This window comes from Stenella coeruleoalba, assembly GCF_951394435.1.
Source record: "Stenella coeruleoalba genome assembly, chromosome: 1".
In the NCBI taxonomy this organism is placed as follows: Eukaryota; Metazoa; Chordata; class Mammalia; order Artiodactyla; family Delphinidae; genus Stenella; species Stenella coeruleoalba.
The window spans coordinates 14,237,407-14,252,830 of NC_137169.1; the positions used below are offsets into that span (position 1 = coordinate 14,237,407).

The window sequence follows — 15,424 nt, forward strand, 5'->3', positions numbered from 1 at the left end:
TCCAGAGGGAGCACCCCCTCCCTCGCCCCTGACCTCCCCTGGGGTGGAGTCAACCCACAGACATTGAAAACAACAGGGAGAGGCCTCTGGGTGCTGTGGAAAGATGCAGGATTTGGGGCCTGGCCCTGGCCCTCTCTGGGTGTATGTAAACCAGTGGGGCGTGGGGAGATCCAACCCATAGAATGAAAGGAAGAGCCCTGCACGGGGTGTCTGGAGGTGTGGGTTCTGGTCCTAGCTCTCCCCTCTCCTGACCTCAGTTTCCTTATCTGTACAATGGGGAGGTCCTCTCTGGACATTATTCACCCTCCGTGTCAGCAGGTCAAAAGCCCCAGCACTAATTCACAGTGTCTATCGGTTCTCTCCAGACTCCTCCCCCTTCTGCCACACCCCAAGCTCAGACCCTGATAACTTCCTGTCTGGACCTCCCTGTCTGCCTCAGGTTGACAGTTTAACTCCCTGAAGGACAGCTCTGAGTCTATCACACCTCGGCTCTAACACCCCCTGGGACTCCACATTGCCGTAGGATCACAGCCGAGCTCCCGGCCTTGGCTTTCAAGGCCTCCCCAGCTTGGCCCCAGCTCACCCATCCTTCCCCGCCTGCTCTCTCCTGCGCTGTGTGCCCCGAACTACAGCCACATTGGCCTCCTTGGAACGTGGTCCCTGGTGGCGTTCTAGGAGCCCCCGAGACCACTGTCCTCTGCCCTGCCAGATACTTAGGGAGTCGTGAAGGCAATAACTAAATGGCACTTTTCTGGGATGTATTATATGCCAGGCACAGTGCCAAGCACTTTTTATGCATCATATCGTTTAGCTACCCTGCAAAGCAGCCATTATTACTCCTTTTTTTTTTTTTTTTTTTTTTTTTTTTTTTGCGGTACGCGGGCCTCTCACTGTTGTGGCCTCTCCCGTTGCAGAGCACAGGCTCCGGACGCGCAGGCTCAGCGGCCATGGCTCACGGGCCTAGCTGCTCCGCGGCATGTGGGATCTTCCCGGACCGGGGCACAAACCCGTGTCCCCTGCATCGGTAGACGGACTCCCAACCACTGCGCCACCAGGGAAGCCCTATTACTCTCATTTTTAAAGTGAAGAAACTGAAGCTGAACAGTTAAGCAACTTGCCGAAAAGCACACATTTAATAGGGAGTGACGCTAGAATTTATTTATTTATTTATTTTAATTTTTTTGGCCGCACCACACAGCTTGCGGGATCTTAGTTCCCGGTCGAGGGACTGAACCCGGGCCCACAGCAGTGAAAGCACCGGGTCCTAACCGCTGGACCGCCAGGGAATTCCCAATGACACTAGAATTTAGACCCAGGCTGCCAAGCTCTCAACCCTGTACTGTGTGATTTGGGTGTGTTCTGCCCTCAGGAGCTGTCACCGCTACACCCACCACGGGGGTGGGGACTGGTGCCGCCCTCTCCCAGTGCAGGTCCCACCTCAAGGCCAAGGTGTTGGTGAAGGACCAGTTCCAGGCACGATGAGTGTGTGCGTCAGTTTGAAGACGGAGAATAAAGATGCCAGTTGCTGGGTGGCCCTGGAATGTTCTGGAGACTCCCAGTCAAGTCAGATTATTTAGCAAAGCTTGGGGGTAAGGGGTTGGTAGAGAAAAAGAGCATCTAAGTTAACTGGAGCCCCCTGGGTGTGGCGTTGTGGAGGACAAGAGTGGCTGAGAAAGCCATGCATCCAGAGGGCACTAGCAGAGCCCACTATGTGCCAGGGCTGGGTGGGGCACAAGGGACACAGCCAGGACACACAAGGGATACGGCTTGTGGTCTGGAGACAGAAATCAGGGCCATGTGCTCGTGAAGGCAGCACATGCTGGAAGATGCCAGGGGCACCAGGGCCATCCATAGTGTGGCGTATTGTATCAGAGCTGAGAGGGTCTGCAGAGCTCCACAAACCTACCGATTATACAGATGGGGAAACTGAGGCCCAGAGAGGGCCAGTCGCCAAAGGGCCGGAAAAGCAGGTGGATTTCCCCTGGACTCCAATCAAGTCAAAAGCATGTCAGGACAGCTCTATGACGACCCACGCTGTGCTGGCTGTCAAGAAGGGGTAAGGAGGAGGGAAGGCGTGGGCCAGCCAAGAGCTCCATGGGGGAGGCAGCGTCTGTGCCACGAAGAATGGGAGGAGGATGGAGATAATGAGCACAAGTTATTTCTATCATTAACACGTTTGCAGGGCTCATTCTACGCCAGGCTGCCGTCCCATTTTATTCTCACTACCTTTTGAGGTGCTGTTATCATCTCTCCATTTTTCAGATGAGGAGACTGAGGTTCAGAGAGGGACAGTAACTTATTCAAAGCCACATGGCAAGTATGTGGATTGGAGGAATCCAAGACCCTAATGGGGGCTCATGGGAATGGTGTTGACCAAGGCGCTCCAGTGAGGAAGGAATGATGGGGTCCCCCTGCTTAGGGGGGCTATTAGTCCAGATGGATGATCTTCTCTGAAGACTAAAATCTGAAGAAGGAGCTCTGGATAGAAAGTCAGAAGGCTTGGCTTCTGGTTCAGCTCTGCCCCAACCTGAAGGCTGCCCTCACACAAGTGGCTTCCATTCTCTGGGCCTCAGTCTCCCCACCTGTAAAATGGACTCGGTGCTTCTTAACATTTCAGGGGCAAGGATCCTTTTGAGATTCTGATGAAAACCCTGGACACTAATACACACACCGACAAATGCAGCCGTGCGCCCAGATCCAGGATGACACAAGGCTCAGTCTGTGACCCTTGAGGTGCCCTGGGCTGGATGATCTCCGCGGTCCCCTCTAGCCTTGACATCACCTAAGAAGGGCAAGTGGGTGAGGCTAGGGCACTGGCTGCCCTGAGAACAAATGTCCAGGAACACCAAGGCCCTGCAGTTCTCCTTCAGGGCTGCACCCAGAGCACATGCCCCACGGTGGCCCAGGCTGAACACACTGCCATCCTCAAGGCCCAGTCCAGCGCCCGAGGTCCCCATGATCACCCCTGTGGGGCTACTGGTTGCCAAGGTGATGGAGAACCATGACAGACTTATGCAAAGTTTATGGGGCAGGGGCGAGCCATGGAAATAGGGGCCCGGGAGATGCTGCCCATTTGCCTTACATCTGCTTCCCTGGGTGCTTACAGAAAGGAACTGGCCATGTTTGCTTTGGGCTGGAGGGGGCCGCCCTGAACTTCCTTCCTCCCCCTGCCATGGTGGTTGGAAGGGCCTAGAGCGCAGGGGGGAGCCCCCAAAAGTGGCATGACCCCAGGGACTGGGGGCTGCATCGGCTCCTCTCCCCTACCCCACCTTTGTACATCCTGTTTGCTTCTGTGTCCCACCCCCCACCCCCCGCCCACCATTTCCCCTGTCTCTTTCCTACCAGTACTGCCTCCTCCAGGACAAAATTGGGCAGCTGGAAACCTAGCTCCAATCCAGCTGAGGGTAGAGCAGGGGTAGGCAGGCAGGGCTTCCCCAAGGAGGGTCTGGGAGCTGCACAGCCCCTGAGCCGGTTGGCTTGGTTCAGAGACACCTTGGAAGAGGGCACAGGATAGGCCTCAGAGCTGGTTACCAGAGGACCCAGCCTCATTGGTCACCCCTCTGAGATGTCAAAAGTGTAATGGGTAGGGTGACCCCTAGAAGCTGGGGACCTGGGGGTCAGCTAAGGCCTGAAGGAGGGACTCTGCTGTGGCTGGGACACCTTCTCGAGTCCAGAGATCCACGCAAGCCAGCTTTGTCTCATTCAGAAAAAGATCTGAAGATTCCAAACGACCACAAGCCCAATAAGAGCCCAAAAGGTGATAGTCGCTAAAGGGAGCGTAAAGGGCTGGGATGGGGAAGGGCGCTGGTCCTGTTCTGTGGGGCTCTGGACAGGGGCCGACCAGCAGGCCCTGACTCCGCCCAGCTTCCTCGCCTGTGAAATGCGCACAGCCACCTCAAACAAGGGTGATTAAGTGGAATGAATACATCAAGCACCTGCCTCATACGTGATAGTGAATATGACGTCACAGTGTTGATGGCTTTTGTCCTAGTACGGAACTGGCATGGCATCCTCGGTTCTGGGCCCAGGAAAGGGCTAGGGTCTGTGATTCTGTATGACTCTCCTTCCTATGACTCAGATCTCTCCACAAGCCTCACTCTCCTTCCGACAACACCTGCCCGGACGCACCTCACCAAGCAGGTGCCCGGCAGAACATCAGCTCCCTCGTTTCGCCCCGGCCTCTGTGCGCCACATGCTCACGAGGCTGAGGGGTACCTGCCAGGCACCTGGGGCCTGGAGGGAGGGCATGGCGGAGCCCCAGAACAGAATGCTCATGTACCCCGGCACCTAGGGTCATAGGGTACCTGCTCCACCATCCAGGGTGGCTGTCAGCAACCCGGGGGAGGGGGACAAGGCTGGCTATGTCTGGAGCCAGTGTCAGCCACACCGACCCCCATCCACCTGCTGGATGGCTCCCTCCCAGAAGCTGCTGCATTCCTTCGAGGGACCAGGACAAGGGGGTGCTTGTAGAGCCAGCTCTTGCCCCTGTACCTGCCCCTTACTGAACAAGTCTCCCTGAGGCTCCCGAAGCCTCAGTTTCCTCATCTGTGAAATGGGGCCAAACTACTACTCCCTCCCTCCCAGGCTGGTGTGGTCCAAGCTAATTAGCAGGAGCACGTACCCATGGACAGGTGCTCAGGGAAGCCCAGCTTCATCTCCTTCCTGGCCACCGGCATCCAGGATGAGGGTATTGAGAGGGTGGGTGAAGGTTAAGTTCTCATTCACTGAGCATCTCACTCTGTGCGGGGCACGGGACCTGGCATTTTGTTCTAAAACATGTCATTCGATCCTCAGCTCCCACAGAAACGTCAACTCTGAGATTGGGGAGGCCAAGGCACAGGTAAGAGGGGTTAAGGCAGGACATCAGGGCTGTGCTCAGTGCCCAGGCAGGCAGACACGAGGAACAGAAACCCAGGCAGTCATCTCCTACTGGTGCACTGGTTACTTCACCCATGCGTGCCTCAGTCTCCTCATCTGTAAAATGGGACTAACGGAATGTACCTCCGGGGGTTGCGATGACGATCCAGGCTGTGGTGTCTAACGCATTTAGCGCGACGCCCGGCACACAGCCTGCGTTCAAGCAATGGCGACTCTTCCTATTTCCTACGCCGCCTCTAGACAGAGGACCTACAGGAACCGTGATAACGAATGTGTCGGTAGGGGAATTAATGAAAATGAAGGCGTGACTCTGTGAAGAGTGTGGGTCTGCACCCTGCTGCTTCCTCTTGCCCCCCAGGAGCTCCAGGTCTGCCTGGCGACCGGGGCACTGGTGGCCCCTCATTTCCTTAGCATGCACGCCCCACTGGCGGCACCGTGGTGGCAGGGACATCCAGCCTCAGTCAAATGGTTCACGCTCCAGCCCAGGCCTGCGGCTGGGCCCCCGGCCACAGCAGGGAAATGAAGAGGCTCCTTGGGCCACCGTGGACATGGGGACTTACTGCAGTGACCATGCAAAGAGGCCTCGGGCACCCGGGTGGGCACTGGGCCTTTGGAAGCCACCAGCCCCAAGTCTGGGGGACAAGGGAGGGCAGACAGAACGGAGTGAAAGATAGCTTTGAGCCACCCCCTGACCTCGTTCAGTGGAGTCAGAGGCACCAGGATAAAATGACACTGGTAGAGGCATAGCTCCTGGGAGGCATAGGTCCCTGGGAGTCGGGGACCTGATGGAGCAGGTGGCAAGGACCATGGGCTGTGGCACCCATAGCCCTGGGTTCTAACCCAGCCCTTTACTAACCAGCTATGTGACCTTGGGCTTGTCATTCTACCTCTGAACTCCATAGCCCTTCCATAGAATGCTGTAATAGTTACCTAGGTCAATGTCAAGGCTCTGAGACTAGGTAGGTAAAACACTACCAGTCATCAGCCAACTCTGCAGCTGTCTCAGTGTGACCTTGAATAAGTCACTCCATTCAGCAATGTTAACAAGGCCTATGTATCCCCCGACGACAAAAGGCAGTTGCCTCCCTTCCCTTCCGTGAGCTCCAGCCAGAGCACTCTGGGGGCTGCCCTTTGTCCCTGACTCAAGCCCCCTTTGGCACAAATCAGTAGCAGCCCCTGGGTGAGCCAGGGCAGGGGTTCTGCCCGGGGTTGAGTCCCCTTCCCTCCCCACAGCTCTGAGAGCCTCCAGCCAACAGCCCTAACCAATGGACCCTCGGACAGGGTGGCGTCTGTGTGGTTCAGGACCAGCTCTGTTTACATTACCTGTGGTTGGAGACAGGTCAGGACACACGTGTCTTCCCCTCCAAGTCAGCTGGCCCAGGTGGGTTTAGACCCACGGATTCCAGGCTCAAGCTAACTGGCCACGGTTGCTCCCTGCCATGTCACCTGGCCAACTGAGCCGATCTTTGCGAGCCATGTGTGGACATCTGGGTGGAAGAGAGAGAATGGGTTTTGGAATCAGACAGACCTGGGTTTCCACCCCACTGATAGCATACCCTCAGCAAGTCCCTTCACCTTTCTACACCCCAGTATCCTCATCTGCAACATGGGAGCACAGCAGCACTTCGTAAGACTTGTGAGTGAAGAAAACATGCATAGTCTTTGGCACGTGTATGACTCAGCGTTCTGAAGAGAAGCAGAACCTCTATGAGGCGTAGAGAGACAGACACAGGGAGAGAGATTTATTGTAAGGAAGTAGCTCACGTGATCATGGAGGCTGGTAAGTTCAGAATTTGTAGTGCCGGCCAGCAGGCCAGAGACGCAGAAGTTGCAGTTGAGTCCAAAAGCAGCCACTGGCAGAATTCCTTCTTGCTTGGGGGAGACCAGTCTCTGTTCTGTTAAGGCCTTCAACTGATTGGATGTGGCCTACTCACATTATAGAGGGTAATCTGCTTTCCTCAAAGTCCACTGATTTAAATGTTATTCTCATCCAAAAAAACAACACCTCCATGGAAACATCCAGAATAATGCTTACGTAGATATCTGGGCACCATAGCCCAGCCAAGTTGACCCATAAACTTAACTATCACAGTACATAACAGTGGTTGTTATAACCATGGATAAATGGGTTACATTGTTGAATCATTACCTATCTGAGCACTTATACGCATTAACTCATTGAATTCTCAAGACAACCTGTGTGCACGTGAGTGCACACACGTGCGTGTGTGTGTGTGTGTGTGTGTGTGTGTGTGTGTGTGTGGTTATTTCCATCTAAGACATGAAGAGGCAGAGGGTCAGAGAGCTTGCACAACTTTTTGGAGCCGGGATTTGAACCCAGGCCCTCCGGCGCCAGAGTTCCTGCCACCCACAGCAGGGATTCCCGGCATCAGAGCTCACCCTTCCTTCCATCACGCCAAGGGCACTGCCCTCCTGACACCTAATGACACACTGGCAACTCCGTCGGATGTAGAAGGTGACCAGTCCCCACCAACCCCACCAGAAAGACCACCGACTTGGTTAAGTAAGAGGCATTTTATTAGGTGGCATCAGGCAGCTCCTATTGCCACCTCACAGTGTAGAACCAGTAGAAGCAGGAACACCTCCAGCCCCCCGCCGCCTGACCTGGCCCCTTGTGGGAAACAACCCGGGCAGCATCAGGACCCACCCCTGACCGGGGGCCAAGGTGTGTAACCGTGCACTTGGGGAACGGCCACTCCAGCCCCGCGGGGGCCCCCTGCCAGCTGTGCTTGAGGAGGGTCCAGCCCTTTCGGGGCCCCCTAAAAGCTGTCCTCCAAAGTCACCACTTCTCAGTCCCTGGCCACCCAGAATCTACTCAGGATGCATTTGCAAGTGTCCACCGATTGGCTGCGTCAAGGAACAAGCCTCTTAGGGGCCAGTCCACACAGAGCCACTAACGTGCAAAGGAGGGATAATTCTAGAGGCAAGCCTCAGCCCGGGCTGGACGGGGACCCAAGGAGAGGTCTTAGGGTGCTGGGGAAGGTGGGAGCAACATGTACCCGGGCCTGTTCAACCACAGCCAGCGGGTGCTGAGCTCCTGCAGGAAACCCCAGGCTCTAGAGGCAGGACCCGAGAGCTAAGGGAAGCAGCAGGAAGGGCCCCCCAAAGTCTGCCAATCTCACAGCCCAAACAGGAAGGACCAGCACATCCCACATCTTGGCAGGTGGCCTGCAGCAGTCCCCCCAGACCCCCAAACGGAGATAGCCAGGAATCCGTGGGTCTCAGGTGAGCTCAGGCACTCTGGAGCAAGGCACACGGGGTCTAAGGCATTTGGTTGGGCACAGGTACCTGCTGGTACAGGCGCACCTGGGCAAAGAGCTAGTGAGCCGCCCGGACTACAGAGGGCAAGGCCAGCTGGTGCTCCCATGCCCTGCAGCCACGACTTGCCAGCCCTGTAGGCCACTGTGGCCACACGCGACCCTGCACACCCGGAGAAGCCGGGGCCAAGGCCAGGAGCCTCTGTGGGTGGTGAGGTTTGCCAGGGGCCCCCGCTGCCTCCTTTTCCTCCACGGATCCGTGAGCTACTCTACCACCATTCCTCAGGTCCCTGAGCCACTGGGCCACAGTGTAGAGGAAAGGGAAGGGGACAGATGGAGAACCAGCCGGGCACCAAGGTCACACCTACCAGATGGAATTTCTAGGACAGCCGATGGGGTCAAGGGTGGCGGCCCTGTTCTCCCCACTGCGTAATCTCAAACCAGAGCCCGGCACCTGACTCCAAGGGTGGGACAGGCCAGGCCAGTGGGGGGCAGGGGACAGGCCTCAACCCTAGAAAGAGGGTCGTCCTGTGGGGAGCGGGTGGAGGGCCTGGGGTGGGGTCAGTGCACTGAGGTCAGTCGTTTGGAGAGACAGACAGGTGGACGGCAGAGGCGCCGAGTGGGGCTCACTGCATGTATGGGTAGCGCCAATCCCCCAGAGGCTTGTGGGTCTCCTTGATGACCTGGGGTGACGTCCACCGCAGGATGTAGTGGGGCCCTCCTGGCTTGTCATTAGTCCCTGTGGAAAAGACAGCTCTGTTTATCTCCAAAAAGATACAACGGCTCTGGGCAGAGGGAAAAGGAGTGGGGAGGAGGAATAAATGGGGCACCATGGGCAGAGGGAAAAGGAGTGGGGAGGAGGAATAAATGGGGCAACAGCACGGGCAGCAAATTGCCAAAGTAACCCTAACACAGTCACAGCGGCCAGGGTTTCCCGAGCGCATCTGTGCGGAGGGCACTCAGCCAGAGGTTGGGCAAGGCAGGAGCTGGCGAGCAGGCAGGACGCCCGTGCTCCCCAGGTCCCTGCACCTCACCTGCAAGAGGTGTCTGGGAGGCAGGGGGACACCGTGGAGGGCACTGGACTGGGAGTCGGGAGACCTGGTTTCCGGCCCTTGGGAACTCTGGCAAGTCACCGCCCCTCGCCGACCCTCAGTTTCCCTATTTGTAAATAGGAGGGGGATGGACTTTGGTAGCCTGGAGTATGACAGTAACAGGTGTGGGCGCTGGGACCCAAATCCCGGCGCCACCACTCTCCAGCCATGTGCCCTTAGGCAAGTCACTTCACTTCCCTGGGCCTCAGTTTCCTCCTCCATAAAATGGGAAGAAGAATGGCAGCACCTGGGCTTAGGAGGCTGCTGGCAGGACTGAGTTAGCACAGGGCCCGGCCCACGGTGCTCAGTAAATGGTGCTACTGCTGTTCCTCTTAACACCCTTGAGATGAAGGACCGAGGGTCTTCCGCCGGGAACTCGGCCCCCCTCTGGAAAGGGGGCCCCACTCACCAGAGATTCGGGCCCCCCCGAAGGGCTGCTGGCCCACCACCGAGCCAGTGGACTTGTCGTTGATGTAGAAGTTGCCGGCAGCGTTCCTCAGCATCTCTGTGGCCTCCCGGACAACATCCCTACAAGGCAGGGCAGCGGTAAGAGGGCGGCCAGCTCACCCTCGTTCCAGACCCAGGGACAACCTCCAACACCCCCGTCCCAGCCCACATGGGCCACCCTGGTGAGCATGAGGCCAGCCGCCAGCTATGGGCCCTTGACAGGCTCCCAGGAGCCTCTGAGCCTCAGCCTCCTCCTCTGAAAAGGGGGTTAGCACGCCTCCCTCGCAGGGCATCTGTGAGGGCTGGACGAGGCTCAGGCTGTACGTACTCGAGGGAGTGGCCCATCTCGGTCCAGTTTTCCTGCCTTTGGGAGCTGGGGAACCTCCAGACCCCCAGCCTGCCCCTCAGGTTCCAATCCCGCTTCCACTCTTTTTTTTTTCTTTTTTTAAACAATTCAATGTTTTCTTTTTTCTCTCTTTTTTTAAAATTTATTTTATTTATTTATTTTTGGCTGCGCTGGGTCTTCATTGCTGCGCGTGGGCTTTCTCTAGTTGCGTCGAGCAGGGGCTACTCTTCGTTGCGGTGCGCGGGCTTCTCATTGCGGTGGCTTCTCTCGTTGCGGAGCACAGGCTCTAGGCACACGGGCTTTGGTAGTTGTGGCACGCGGGCTCAGTAGTTGTGGCTTGCGGGCTCTAGAGCGCAGGCTCAGTAGTTGTGGCACATGGGCTTAGCTGCTCCGCGGCATGTGGGATCTTCCCGGACCAGGGCTTGAACCTGTGTCCCTCGCATTGGTGGGCGGATTCTTAACCACTGCGCCACCAGGGAAGCCCCCGCCTCCACTCTTAAAGGCAGACACGGGGAGACAAGCAGTACCACGGAGAAAGGAAAGGGCAAAGCCTCGGGTTTGGTGTCCTGGTGCTCAAGTTGGAATCCTGCCTCTGCCAGCCAAGCAGTGCACCTGGGCCCGAGCCTCTGTCGTCCACTCTGCAGCCCCATCAGACCCGGGGAGCAGGTCAAAGGCACTGATTCCCCAGCCCCACCCCTAGACACCTACATTCAGCAGCCAAGAGTGGGGCCCCGGAATCTGCATTTTAACAAAGAGCCCACTGCCTGTGTCTACCTGCCGGTCAGGGCAGAGGTGAGGAGAACGGAGAGAAGCAAGGGCAGCGTTATTACTAGGATCAGCGCCCAGGAGGCAGTCTCCGGGGACAGCAGGGTCCTGTGGGGACAGGACACCAGGACTAGAGTGGAGGGGCTGCGGCCACTCACTTATCCTGGGCAAATACTGCCCCCGTGAGGCCATAGCTCGTGGTGCTGTCGACCAGCCTCAGCGTCTCTTTGTACTCGTCATCCGGGTAGACGTACACGGTCAGCACAGGCCCGAAGATCTCCTGGGAGAGAAGCCCCAGGGTCAGGCCCCACCTGGACCAACACCCCGAGGCCTCCCGTCTCCCTGCTCTGGCCTCCGCCTCTCCCCATCCCCCTCCTCAGCCCCTGCAGGAAGGGCCAGGCGCTGCCTCCCGCTGGGTTCCCTCGGGGTTGGCTTCCACCCGGCCCAGCCCACCCCAACCTGGCAGAAGATCCAAGGATCTCTGGCCTCCCTGCCAGCCAGACCCACACCCAGAGCCAAGGGCCCAGGCCCTTGGAAAGGAGAGACTTGTGGCAACAGCCGGCCCAGGAACTGCCCGATGGTATCACCGTCCCCTCTGCCATCGAGGGGCTGGGGGAAGACCCCCACCCCTGCACTGTCCTCCTGACCCCCCCGACCTCTCGGAGACTCAGTTTCTCATCTGTAAAATGGGAACGATATGCCCACCTCATCTCTGTCAAATGCCCGGCCCACAGTTAAGAGTCTACAAGTGTCAGCCACTGAGACGGCCGCAGGGACCTCAGTGGCTGCGGACAGCGCAAGCGCCATGACACCAGCCCGGGTCAGCAGTGCCGAAGACAGAGCACTGGATGTGGGGTCAGGAGGCCCTGGCTCAGGGCCTGGCTCTGCTCTCACCGCGTGTGAGACGGTCCCCTCGTAGGGCCTCGCTTTCCACATCTGTGAGATGGGATGACGCCCCGTGAAGCACCAGGGCCCTGTGCGTGTGCCATGCTCGGGGGAGAGGCTGCCTCCTCCCGGCCCCGGGCCGCCCGCCCCATCACCTCCTTCATGATGGGATCCTGGGGGTCCTTGCTCTCGATGATGCAGGGCTCCACGAAGTAGCCCACGGAGTCGTCACACTGGCCCCCGGCCAGGACGGTGAGGCTGGGCGAGGAGTGGGCGTGCTCCAGCCACTTCCTGATGCGGCTGAAGGACTGTGGGGGTGGGGTGGGGTAGGGGGCATCAAGGGCTGGCTGGAGGCCATTCCCAGCAGCAGCCCCCTGACGCTCACCCCAAACACCTGCCCCTGAAGGGCCCAAATTCTGAAGTGAGGGGAGGCCTGACAGCAAAAGTCGGGGCCTGGCTGAACCAGGGCAGAGACAAGGGCAGATGTGCGCGCTTGTGTGTGCGTATGTGTGTGTCACAACTACAAACATCACAAGCACACATATACACGCATGGCCATGAACTTGTAGGCTTCCGTACGTCGGCACACGTATGCCCGCGTTACATGGATGTGTGCGTTACGTGTATGTGTTTGTGCGTGCAGACCCACAAGGGCGCCTACATACACATGGGAACCTGCACACGAATGCTTCTGTGTAGGATACGTGTGCACGCGGGCGGGCGTGTGCACGTGGGTGAATCCACAGGCAATGCTCCCGCTCAGAGATCGAAATGAACGTGCTCGCGGCGGTGCACGTACGCGCGCGTCCGGGTTGATGCATGCGGTGCGCAGGCCTATTTGTACGTGTGCGTATGAACACAGGCACTTAAAGGGGTCTTGTCGAGCCTGGGGCAGGGTGTGCGGGAGGCGAGTTGCCCTCTGGGTACGGATGCCTCCACCGTTTTCAGAGCTGGCAGGGGTGGTGCGGGTGTATGCGTGGCTATCAGGCTGCCCTGCTCGAAGCAGCAGGTCTGGGTCGCCCCTATAGCTGTTCCTTCCCCTCCCACCCAGTCCAGGCACGGGACCCCGGGAACGGCCTGCTTCCTGCTCATACCTTGGCATCAATCACGGCGGAGAGGAAGCTCCCAAAATCCTCTGCAGGCTGGAGGCAAGGGAGACATGGGAGGAGACAGAGTCAGAGACAAAGGGAGCGCCCTCCCTGCACCCCCCCACCAGCCTCCAATCCCATCAGCCCCCCGCTGGGCCGTGGCAGGGAGGCCGGCGCCACTCACGTTGCCCACTTTGATCCTGCTGCGCTCCTCCAGCAGCCGCCCTTTGATCTGCGACCACAGCGAGCGGGGCACGTAGAGGCGGGAGCAGGCCGAGCACTTCTGGCCACCGTACTCGAAGGCTGAGCGCAGGGTCCCGCTCACCACGCTGTCCACGTCGGCCGAGCGGTGCACAAAGTGGAAGTTCTTCCCGCCACACTCTTCAGGGGTGGGGCGGGGCGGTGGAGGAGCATGAGGAGGGGGTGGGCTCCCCAGGCCAGCGAGGGGCCCGACGCACTGCCCACACCCGTCCGCAGGGCCCTGCGACCAGCCCCAGTACTGGCAGGACAAGGGCACGAGAAGGCAGAGTCGGAGCCTGACAACCTCCCAGAAACTGATCAGCCAGGCCTGTCCTCCCACCCTAGGGATGAGAAAACGGAGGCCCAGGCAAGGGCGAAGGGCACCAGGGGGCATCAGGACCAGCTCCCCCAACTCACAGATGAGAAAACTGAGCCCTGGGGCTGCTGCCCAACATAAAGGCAGAGGAAGGACCAGAACCCAAGGCTCCCCAAAGCTGGTCCACTCCCTGCAGTGGGCGTGGCTTCCTTTGAGCCTTCCCCTGACCCCCACCCAGCGAGAGGAGAGGGGGCCACCCCAGGTCCACGGCCAGGGCTGGCCCCTCTGCCTGATCCACAGTGGGGACACCCCTCCTCGATCTCCTTGGCATGACGGAGCCTCGGCAGATCACTCCACCCTCCGGGCCTCGGTTTCCTCACTCGGTTAAACATCAGCTAATAGCAGCTCGTTACAAAGCACTAACTGTCAGACTCGGGTCAAAGCACTTCGAGCTCCGTCTCGCTGAAGCCTCACAGCAACCTCGCATTATTATCCCATTTTAAAGACAAGAAAACTGAGGCACAGAGAGATTAAAGTCTCATACTCAAGGGGGGGAGCGGTAGAGTAGGTAGTGGTCTCTCTCCCTCAGGGAGATGGTGGGAAGGAGACAGAACAGAAAAGCATGGACAGCTCACACAAGGGACTCACTGTCCCCCATCTCGTGAAGGCTGGACTGGGGCACACTGGGGAACTGGAAATTGGAGATGCAACAGCTGGCCCTGAGGAGGGTCACCTGCCCTGACACCCCCATCACAGCTCCCACCAGCTTAAGAGGCAAACTATTATATATAGGATGGATAAACAATAAGGTCCTACTGTATAGCACAAGGAACTAGATTCAATATCCTGTGATAAACCATAAAGAAAAGAATATGAAAAAGAATATATATATATGTATAACTGAATCACTTTGCTGTACAGTGGAAATTAACCCAGTATTATAAAATCAACTATACTTCAATAAAATTTTACAAAGTTCCCACTCGCTCAGGCGTGGGGTCCTGTCTCCCTGTGACCCCCCACTTCACCCCCAGGAGCAAGAATGCTGAACCACCAGATCCAGCTCTGCCATTACTGCACTGTGTGAGCCTGGACAGCCCTCCCTCTCGAGAGGTCTCAGCATCTTCCCGGAGTGTGTTCCATGAAAAACATGGTCCAGGGGGTCCTCTGTCAAAACAGGGTTGTGTAGTCCAAAGAGTTTGGGAAACACTGCACATCAGCCTTTGCTCTTGAAGATAAGCAATGCATATATTAATGCATTAAAGGCTCTGAGAAGTCCTGCAGGTGAGGAATCCGTTTTACTTTAAACATGGTGCACGCCAAATGTCCTTGACCATGAAACTGTTTCTTTGTGGCAAAATTATTATTTTGACAAGACCTGGCCCTGCTGACCTCTCAGCCCCATCTCCTGCCACCCGCCCTCCCTCCCTTCCCCAGCTACACTGGCCTTGTTTCTTCAAACACAAGCTCATTCCCACCTCATGGTCTCTGCATTTGCCATTTCCTTGGCCTAGATCTGGGCTGTGCAACAGGGTAGCCACCAGCCACACGTGGCTATTTAAGTTCAAATTAATTAAAATTAAATGAAACAAAACTTTCACTTCCTCTGCCATGCCAGCCGCGTTTCAAGTGCCCTGCGGCCACACGTGGCGAGTGGCTATACTATTGGACAGCACAGATATAGCCCATGTCCATTACTGCAGAAAGTTCTAGCGGACAGTGTGGGTGCCCATGATGGCCCATCCTCCGGACCTTTGCGAAGCTGGTTTCTTTCCATTGCTCAGGTTTCAGCTCAAATGTTCCCTCCCTGAAGAGGTCTCCCACCCCACCAGCCACCCTAAGTCACAGTCCCACCACGCCCAGCCCTTGAGGGTCCCTGCCTGTCACCTCTTTGCCCTCCTTTAATTATCCACAGCCCTTCTCACTCCCTGACATCATTTATCTAGTTGTTTACTGTCTGCCTCCCGCTGTTGGAATAGAGGTTCGTAACGGCTGGGTCTCTGGGTCTCATCATCTTTTGCATCCCCAGTGTCCAAAAAGTGCCTGTGAACATACTTAATAATTTACTTGCTGAATGATGGATGGATGAA

The 15,424-nt window shown here is 57.3% G+C and overlaps 1 protein-coding gene across 1 annotated transcript in view; it reads right to left on the reverse strand.

Moving 5' to 3' along the window:
* Positions 1-7,233: 7,233 nt before the first annotated feature.
* Positions 7,234-15,424, reverse strand: part of ALDH4A1 (aldehyde dehydrogenase 4 family member A1) — a 32,645-nt gene continuing 24,454 nt past the window's right edge. Inside the window, exons 10-15 of the mRNA XM_079931228.1 lie at positions 12,963-13,159; positions 12,785-12,832; positions 11,846-11,998; positions 10,964-11,085; positions 9,657-9,775; positions 7,234-8,895 (exon numbers count right to left, since the gene is read on the reverse strand). Coding sequence (XP_079787354.1) covers positions 8,783-8,895; positions 9,657-9,775; positions 10,964-11,085; positions 11,846-11,998; positions 12,785-12,832; positions 12,963-13,159 — 752 coding nt within the window. The 3' untranslated portion in view covers positions 7,234-8,782. The remainder of the gene's footprint in view (positions 8,896-9,656; positions 9,776-10,963; positions 11,086-11,845; positions 11,999-12,784; positions 12,833-12,962; positions 13,160-15,424) is intronic.